Raw genomic sequence first — 9,399 nt, forward strand, 5'->3', positions numbered from 1 at the left:
AATCAAAAACTTACTGGGGATAAGGAAGAACAGTGGAATAAATCTGACCTAACTTTCCCATGTGCATATATATGAATTGTCACAGTGAATCTCACCATAATGTACATCCACAAGACAAAAGTGTAAGTAGCAAAAAGATCAGTAGTGTAGAGGAAAAGAAATAGGGGGAGGGGAGAGGGAAGGGAGGGGGTGTTCTGGGGACTGAATTAGAGCAAATTATATTCCATGCTTCCATAATCATGTCAAATGAATCCTAATGTTATATATAACTAAAAAAACCCCACAAAACAATAAAAGAAAAACTGTGTTGAAGTCTGTCTCTCTCTCTCTCTCCCCCCCCCCCTTTTTTTAGTAGTAAGGGCCAAAACTAAGGCCTCATGTAGGCTAGGCAAGAACTAACTCTACCTCTGAGCTATATCTGAAGACTTTTTGAAAATTTTTTGAATGTGTTTGTCAGGAATATTGGTTTCTAGTTTTACTTTTCTATTGACTCCTTGTCTGGATTTGATATAAGGGTGATGCTGGCCTAGTAGAAAGAATTCTAAAAAGTTCCCTTGTTTTCAATATTTTTGAATAGTCTGAGCAAAGTTACTCTTTTAGAGAGTAAACTCTTCGTAGGAAATGAGTCCAAAAATCAAAAGTTAGTTAAATATTTCTATTCAAGAATATTTAAAAGACTTACTTATAGTACTAAAAATTAGAAGCACATCTGAAAATGGCCAGGTATATTCAGTACATCCATAAGATGAAATATTTTACAGGTGATTAAAAGGACATTTTTTAATATAAACACCAGATAGAGTAACTCTAGGATTAACCTCCTTCTATCCATTGTGCCCCTGTGTTTGAACCCAGCATTGTTCCAAAACCAGGACCAGTACCAAGGCTCAGCCTCTATGTCCCACCTAGTTTCATTGTCCTGGTCCACAGCCTCTTCATGGCCTTCTTCACCTCAGCATTTCTCAGGGAGTAGATGACAGGGTTGAGGAGTGGTGTCACCACTGTGTAGAACACGGCTACCATCTTGTCTGCAGGCAGAGTGGTCGAAGGCCTCAGATAGATGAAGACACAGGGTACAAAGAACAACATGACCACAGTGATGTGTGATCCACAGGTGGAGAGGGCTTTGCGCCTCCCCTCAGAGCTCCGAGTCCTCAGATGAAGCAGGATGACCGCATAGGACACCAAGAGGACCACAAAGCTGATCACAGACAGGGTCCCCCCATTAGCAATAATCAGCAGACCAATGAGGAGAGTGTCTGAGCAGGCCAGTTGGAGCAAGGGGAGCACATCACAGAAATAGTGGTCAATCACATTGGGCCCACAGAAGGGCAGTTGGAAGATGAGAAGGATCTGGGAAAGGGAATGCACAAAAGCTCCCACCCATGTCATTCCCACCAGGACCATGGACACCTGCCGATTCATGATGGTGGTGTAGTTGAGGGGCTTGCAGATGGCCACATAGCGGTCATAGGCCATCACTGTGAGTAGGAAAATCTCAGTGCTTGCAAAGAAGTGCATGAAGAAAAATTGTACCAAGCAGCCCCACAGAGGTATGGTTTTCCTCTCAGCCAGCAGATCTGAGAGGAGTTTGGGGACTGTAGTAGAGGAGTAGCAGATCTCCACGAAGGACAGGTAACTGACGAAGAAGTACATGGGGGATCCCAGACTTCTGCTGGTCATGACAGTGAGCACAATGAGAGAATTCCCCAGGACAATCGCCATGTACAAAAGTAGAAATATTACAAAGCAAATCCTCTGCACCTCCGGGTTGGGAGATAGTCCCAGGAAAATGAATTCAGTCACATTGTGTGTATTGGCCATGAGGTCACCACCAAGAGGCAGCTATTTGGGTGGTGTGACCTGAAATGATAGAGAACAAAAGATTTTTTCATACTGTATCAGCTACATAGAGACACTTGCCTGAGATGCTTGGAACTAGATATTGGAAGATAAGTCTTCTTTATAGAAGAAGGGAAGAACATTCCAAGAATGGAGACAGCAACTGCAGATGTATAGTGGTTTGCTGGATTAAGGTGACTATAACAACAAATAAAGCAGTTTAGAGAGTCTAGAACCAGTGTAAGAAGGACTGTTACAGATTTTGAGTTTTGTTCTATAGAAAATGTCAAATGTAGAAAATGTCATCAAGAATATTTGCAAACTGGAAAGGGAAATAATTTTGTATGCAGAGGTTGGACTAGTGGAAACAGAGCAGAGGAGGGGCAACCTATTAAAAACAAGTCCCCTCATTGGACAATGTGGGGCAGATAGGACAGTGTTTCTCTATGTAATATGTCTCTCTTTTGCCTTTGTATATTCTGAACTATCTTTCACTGCAGCTTTCCTGTATTTCACTTACATTTGCTTGTTGTCTAAATCTGGTTTCCAAAACAGTGTTTTCACCCTGTCCACATGCCCTTCTGAGTCTTCAGAAGAGATGTCCTGTGGTGCACCTGCACTCAGCACCCCCAAGAAGACCACAAGTTTTGTCTGAGTCTTTATTTCTACTTCTCCTCCTATTTCTTGTCCTCTAAACATGGTCTCTGTGTGACCTTATTGTTTTCTAAGGATCTATTCAATTCATGCATGATTCTCCTCATGGGCACTTTTCATTTTCTCAGTGGCCACTCAACCTCTGACTCATCCCTCTCTACCTCCTAGTCTCTCAACATTGTCATCACCAAGATTCTCCACTGGCTGATATGCAGATAGTCCTGCTCCTTTCTGGTCTGTGTCTGAGCTAGCTGAGGTCAATGTACATGAGCCGTGGTGTCACAAAATGAGACTCTAGAGCACCTGATACCGGAGCCAGACGACTAACCCTCATACCACAAAGCTTCCTTTCTCCAGTGATGGAGACAGCGTGGGGTGGTTAAGCACCATCAGGACCCAGAGGAAACTCATAGAGAGAACTTAGTTATACATACAAAGAGAAGTCAAGGTTCATAGTAAGTTCTTAGATCCCTGGGCTATTCTACCAAGCCATTCATGGAAGACAGCTTATGTCTGCTAACAGTCTGGTCTCCTGGGCTCGTATGCATGTGTTTTTCAGATAGTATCTATGTGATATTGCAAATTATTTCTCTCTTTCCTGTACTAGGGATTGAACTCAGGGCTTGGCACATGCTAGCTAAGCATTCTAACACTGACCTACACACTCAGGCTTTTATTTTTTATTTTTAGACAGGATCTCCCTATATTTCCTAGCGAGACCTCCAACTTGGGATTCTTCTGATTCATATTCAGGCTAGCAGCACTGTGTCTACCTAGAGAGTAGTTTAACCTCTTCCTCACTCAGGGCCCAACTAACATGCTGATCATAGCTACCTCAGAGATAGACGCCGTGACTCCCACTCCCAGGTCTGTCCCAGGGTAAGTTCTATTCCTGTCCTCTGTGCTACCTTGGATATTTCTCAGTTAGGAAATCCATACTTTCAGGCCAGAGTCTCTCACAGCCAGTGGCCCCCTTTCCCTTGGATATTTTGGAATCACAGGGCTTCACACTGGATTATATTGTTTTATGTGGCCACCTACCTCCTGCAGCATGGGCCTCCTAAGGGAGAGACTGCATCTTCTCACCACGCCATCTCTACCACATGCTTACTTCTGTGACCACCAACTAATAGCACTCAGTTGAGTGACTGTGGGTGTATGTCTTCCCTGGCCTTCTAAGCACAATATTTGCAATATCATAGGTTTCCAGTAAATTTGAAAGAACAAAGGTCCTCAAGGACCAAGGGCATATCTTCTTCATTCCTCAATCCCAGAGCCTGGCATAGAATGCCCCCAACACCACACAAGAAAACTGTGAAACCCCACATGCCTCAGGGCCCCATTCCTGTGCTTTAAGGAGGAAATCAATCATCACCTACCAAAGAAGCCCATGTTCACAAAACAGAAGTGACACCAGTGTTTCCGTGCCTTTGCTGAGCTCACCACAGTGACCTTTTCCGTTCTGAAGTCAGAGATGCAAATTCCTCCTTGGGCACAGCTCTGGGCTCTGGGAAGCTGCCAGTTAGCCAGTGGAGAAGCATTAGGCCAATCTAGGACCAGAACACCTGCTCGCCAGGAATCTTAAGACGGGGGATCTGCTCCACTTGCAGCTTTAGACTTAGGAAAGTGGGAGACTGAGGCACAGGGTCCCATATGTACCTGAATTTAAAAACAAGAGCCAGGTAGACTCACCTCCCAGGTGCTCCACACAGAACTAAGAACCCTGGCAGCTCAGCCTTAAGTCAGCTGCTTATGGGACACCTGGGGGGAAGGCATGATCAGGTGAGAGGAGGTCTCCAGGGATCTGTACCCTTCCCCCTTCCTAATCAGGCAGAATATCTCAGGGGAAGCAGGACCTGCACAAGCCAAGTAGGAAAAAAATAATTGGGAAATGTGAACAAATTAAATTCCACGAGAATTCACAGAGCACTCACCTACATCACACTGTTCACAAGGCAATGATCCCTCTCCTGCTCATCAGGAGCTTGATCCTGGGGCTTGATATAAAATAACAATACTCAATGTGTGGGTCCAAGGCTTAGGGAAACTGACATAGCACATCTCAAAGCCTGTGGTGTGGAAGAGGAATAGATGGGTGGTTCCCAGCCAGGGGTGATTTACCCCACAGGACACTGGGTAATGTGTGGAGCCATTGGCTGAGGTCCAAGCTGGCTGGTGAGGGAGGGGCTGCTGACAGGAAGCAGGGAGAGCCCAGGGAAGCTGTGACACATCCTACTGTCCAAGACTGTCCATATAGAAGAGTACCCAGCCCAGTGTCCATAGGACTGTCCTGGAGATGCCCTGCTATAGCGGAAGCAGATTTGCTCTGAATTCATAAGCATTGAAACGAGGTGTGGAGAACATGGGGATTCCTTACAGTGCGGTGACCACACCTGTGTGTTGTAAATTTAGTGTGATGGAATGTCTTAGAGATGCCATGAGAGAATTTTGTAATATGAACAGGATTTCTTCAAGCCTCATTCACTAAAATCAACTCAGCCTGAAATCAAAGTGTCTCAAGTGTAAACTAATGACCAAGGAGAAAACTATGAAGAGACAGTTTATGATTTAGGACAATGTTTGACAAGATTGCTTTTCCACCTGTGATAACTGAGTGAACCATTGTCCTCCACAGAGAAAGAAACCTAGGAAAGAAGGTTAGCAGGTACTTACATCAAAGCCAGAAGTATTCATGCAAAACCTCTATGTATTCCACAATATATCCTCATGAAATTGAATTTCTGTCAAATCTGTGAAAGTATTGTCATATTGGAAGTTTCGGCTTTTTAATAAACCTGAGTTAGATTTATTTTAATATGAATCTTTGAGTGTTAGAGGGAAACTACATTGTTAAACTTATTTGTGTTGTTAGACTGTGCCTGCTTACTTAAAATTATACTTTTTGGCTTCAGAGGTTGATTTTATTTCTTATTCTGGTAAAGATTATTAACCCATTGAGTATGGCCTTATTTTTTTTCATTTCAATTAGATCCCAATCCTTTTCCTTTCAGAAATAGGAATATATTTATTCACAACCTTCTTTGTGAAAAGTTATTTGGTGTGTTCAATAAATGAATGGCTATCAGTTCATGCTTTTCTCTTAACAAATGGAAATGTTAAGAACCCACTGTAGCAGAGCTTGTTTACTACAGTAGTTACTGAAATCAATGCCACGTCTTCCTATAAGAGAATCTCTTTTTTTATTGTGGTGTGTTTTCCATTTATGAAATGGAAAACTACTTATTAAATACAAAGAACAACCTCTTGGAGGCCACAACACAGATGACTCTCCAAAACATTACATTGAGAGAATGGAGCCAGATAGAAGAGTGAACATGCTTCATGCTTGCATTCATAGGAGACTAGGAAGAAGCTAAAGAATTCCATGATGATAAAAATTAGATGAGCAGGTGCCGGTTGGCCAGCCAGGGTTAGAGATTACCTGGGAGGAGTCATGAGTAGTTTCTGGGGTGATAGAAATATTTCCTTTTAGTTTGGGGTGTTGGCTTCACAGTGTATAAATTTGTCAAAAATTATTGAATTTATTGGAATGTGAAAATTTATTGGACTCAAGGTCTTGACATTCCATGGAATCACAGAATTTCAGTTGTTTGTGAGGTTTCACAATGTTAGGTGGTAGATTTGGATTTTGTTCAGTCAGTGGGGCATCAGAGTCAATTGCTCACCTACCTCGCTGTGCCCAGGTGCACCTCACCAAAGCCACCTCACCAAAACCCCTGTGGTAGACTCTCCCTCTTCACATCTTATCATATCACATAATCCCATTGTCTTTTGCCAATGCTCACTCTCCCACCTTATTTGCATATAGGGGTGGACCCCTGACTTAGTTCTGGCCAATAAGAATGAAAAAAAAAAAAAGAAATCCTGCAGGAGATGTCTCATAATTATTTCTCAAAATGTGAGCTGGGACTTTACCATCCTACATATGAAGATATGATGCTTGGAGCAGCTGCTGTACTGCATCTTGCAACCCTTACAACAGCCTAGGGAGCCAAGCAGGTGCCAATCCAGTCTGCCATGTTTACAGAATTAAAAATCATCCTGGGAACATTGACCTCCAAACTTCTCCTCGAATCAGCAATACATGATTCTGTGGCTCCAACCAAGGCCAAACAGTTTTTTCCCCATAAAATAAGAGAATAAATATTGAGGGCTTTATGGACTACGCAGTCTCTGTGCCATTCTGCTCTTATAGAGTGGAAACAGACACAGAGAACACGCAAAATATGGGCCTGGCTGTCATCCAATAAAACTGTATTATGAACATAAACATTTGAATTTCATGCTAATGTGTGTCACCAAAACTTCTTTTTTGATTATTTTTTCTCAACCATTAAAAAATTTAAGAGCCTTTCTTAGGTCACAGTGCACACAGGAATAAGCAGTGAGATTGGTTTGACTGAAGCCACTCTTCACTAGGTTGAAGCAAACAGTCCTAGCTACATCACTTCTTTCCCTGAGACCCCAGATAGCCACTGTTTAGAAAGAAGAGAGTCTTTGGAAATTGTTCAGATGTAGATGATAATGGTTCATAATGGCCATCTTGTATTTTGCTGCCCCTGCTCCTGAGACATGTGCCTTCTAATAAACTCCCATCTTGGTCATTAAATAAGACTTCTACTACTGAATTTCATGCATGAGAACCTGGCTAATGGGAGGAAGGCACCCAAGGAAGGAGAGAATCTGTCCTGGGGTTTCCCAAGATCATTCTGGTAAGGAGAACTGGCCACAGCATGGACCTTTGTCTGCAAGTGCCACGATCCTTCTATCTATCACTACATGCTAACCCCAGAGGTGCAGTGAGTACAGCCAAGGTCACACTGCTGAGAGGTGACTGGGTGGGATTGCATTTCATGGGATCCGTCCTCCATTCTAAACACTGTGCAGTGCTGATTACTGCAGAAGAGGGAGAGGGTGTCCCAATGTGACCACACTGGAAACCACTGACAACTGGGACAGGACTTGAAGAACTAGCATGAGGTTAAAGTGGCCCATTTAACCTGCAGGAAAACAGAGGCAGGTGAACTCTGCTCCTTCACAGTTGACTGATCTCAGATCTCACTTTGAGTCACCTGCTCCGGGTGTTCCTGGCTCATGTTTTCACTCCATCCTCGAGTTCTCCTCTAGCCCCTGGAGCTCCTCATGGCAGTTTTCAGCCTCCCGTTTCTCCATGTGCAGATGATGGGGTTCAGCTTGGGAGTGATGACCATGAAGAGCACAGCCACCAGTTTGTCCTCAGTGACTGCAAAGGACAGCTGTCATTAGAGGAAGATGGCAGGCTCAGAAGTCTGCTGGGCATGTAGCTCAGAGGTGGCGTGCTTGCCTAGCATGAGAGAGGCACTGAGTTCATCCAATGGTCACCCCCCACCTGGTCTGCAAGCGGGGTGGTCCTGGCAGGAGCCCGTGTTGTGCAGGAGATGGAGGCATCTCTAGCTCGGAATACTACTTGGTGTCCCCCCTCCCTATTTCCCTGGTCCACCCATGTCCTGCCCCATGCTAGCCTCACTCTCGGCACCCACAGTTGGACTGACTCTCCCAGAAAGAGGCTCAAGTATTCCTGCAAAGCTGCCGGCTGGCTGAGGAAATCGCCAAGAGCAAACAGACTGGGTAGGTGTCCCTGCTGCTCAGAGGGCAGCTATTCCTCAGCCGCATGGCAGAGGGAAGCAGTTGGACCCCCTGAGCTGCTCTCTCAAGACCAACCTGGAAATAATCCAGGTGGGAGAGGTGCTTTTTTAAGCAGGTGGTTCGTGGCCTGCGGGAGAAGGGCGTCTCTGGCTTGAGTGGGCGCTGCTGCTCGCTGGCTCCGCCTTCATAGGCCCCTTGTGCCCAAGTCCTCGTCCAAGAGATGAGCTGGAGGTGGAGTTAGTGTACAGATGCTAAGAACAGAGCCGGGCCCAGAGTCAGGGCCCGGTAAACAGCTCATCTTCCACCATAGGACACCAGTAGCATAAGACGAGTCCAAGGCTACAGCTGGACCTAAAATGTCCCCAGAGTGGTGAGAGGTGGAGGGACTCTTGGGAGGTGGGCCCAGGGAGGTCCTGGTTCATGAGGGTGTCCCTGAGGGGACCCTGGTCCTTTCTCCTGTAGTCATGAGTCTCCTCAAGGGGTACCAAGGTCCCTTCCCCTCTTTCTCACCCTATTCTGAGGTGAGCAGGTCTTGCTCTGCCTGAGCTCCCCCCATGACCAGCTGCCTCACTACATTGGGTCAAGCAGCCAGCCCCAGAGAAGCTTGTCGACTCTCAAGATGCCCAAGCCCACTGGCCAACCTGCCTCATGCCTGGGCCACAGCTGGTCACACACATGCCAAGCCTTGGTAAACCCTCTGCTGCCAGGACACCATCGCCCCCCTGTGTGTGTGTGTGTGTGTGTGTGGGGGGGGTGTCCTTGATTCCTTGATGCTGCAGGCTTCTTTCTCCAGCATCTGGGCCATGCTTGGACTGAAGCCTCCAAAGCTGTGGGCCCAAGCAGCCTCTGCCCTTTGTGAGCCAGTTGCCCTGGGTGTGCTTTGGGGTGGCGAGCTGACCAATACCACTCTTTAGGACAGAAAAGCCATTCTGCAGCCTAATACCCAATAGGGGCCACTCAAGAGCTCTTGGCCTGCCCAACCCATCCAGCGACTTGCCAGGGAAAGTGCCTTCCACGAGCCACACAGTGGCTGCCCTTTGTTTCTGGGGCTCCTTGATGACACACTGCGTGCTGTGAGCCAGCCCACACTGGACCACCCAGTCCTGGAACCCCTGCCTGCAGAGACCATGGTAGATCTGCTCTCGTCACCCCAGGCAGGGGCTCCAGCTTTGGTTGGAGGTCAGAGTGGCAGGTCACTACCCAGATGACCAGCCAGAGCTTCAGAGCCAGCAACAGTGTGATGCCTGTGGGGTCACC

The 9,399-nt window shown here is 46.0% G+C and overlaps 1 protein-coding gene across 1 annotated transcript; it reads right to left on the reverse strand.

Moving 5' to 3' along the window:
- Positions 1-894: 894 nt before the first annotated feature.
- LOC124100016 (olfactory receptor 4X2-like) lies at positions 895-1,824 on the reverse strand. The gene has a single exon (XM_046455330.1). The coding sequence runs from the start codon at positions 1,822-1,824 to the stop codon at positions 895-897; it is 930 nt and encodes a 309-aa protein (XP_046311286.1).
- Positions 1,825-9,399: the final 7,575 nt, after the last annotated feature.

The sequence above is a fragment of the Marmota monax genome, unplaced genomic scaffold (assembly GCF_021218885.2).
Source record: "Marmota monax isolate L192 unplaced genomic scaffold, Marmota_monax_Labrador192_F-V1.1 WCK01_AAM20220418_F8-fsc00047, whole genome shotgun sequence".
Lineage (NCBI taxonomy): Eukaryota > Metazoa > Chordata > Mammalia > Rodentia > Sciuridae > Marmota > Marmota monax.

What these genes read in the sequence shown, in the direction of transcription:
- LOC124100016 (XM_046455330.1), bottom strand. Translation starts at nt 1,824, where the DNA reads ATGGCCAATACACACAATGTGACTGAATTCATTTTCCTGGGACTATCT.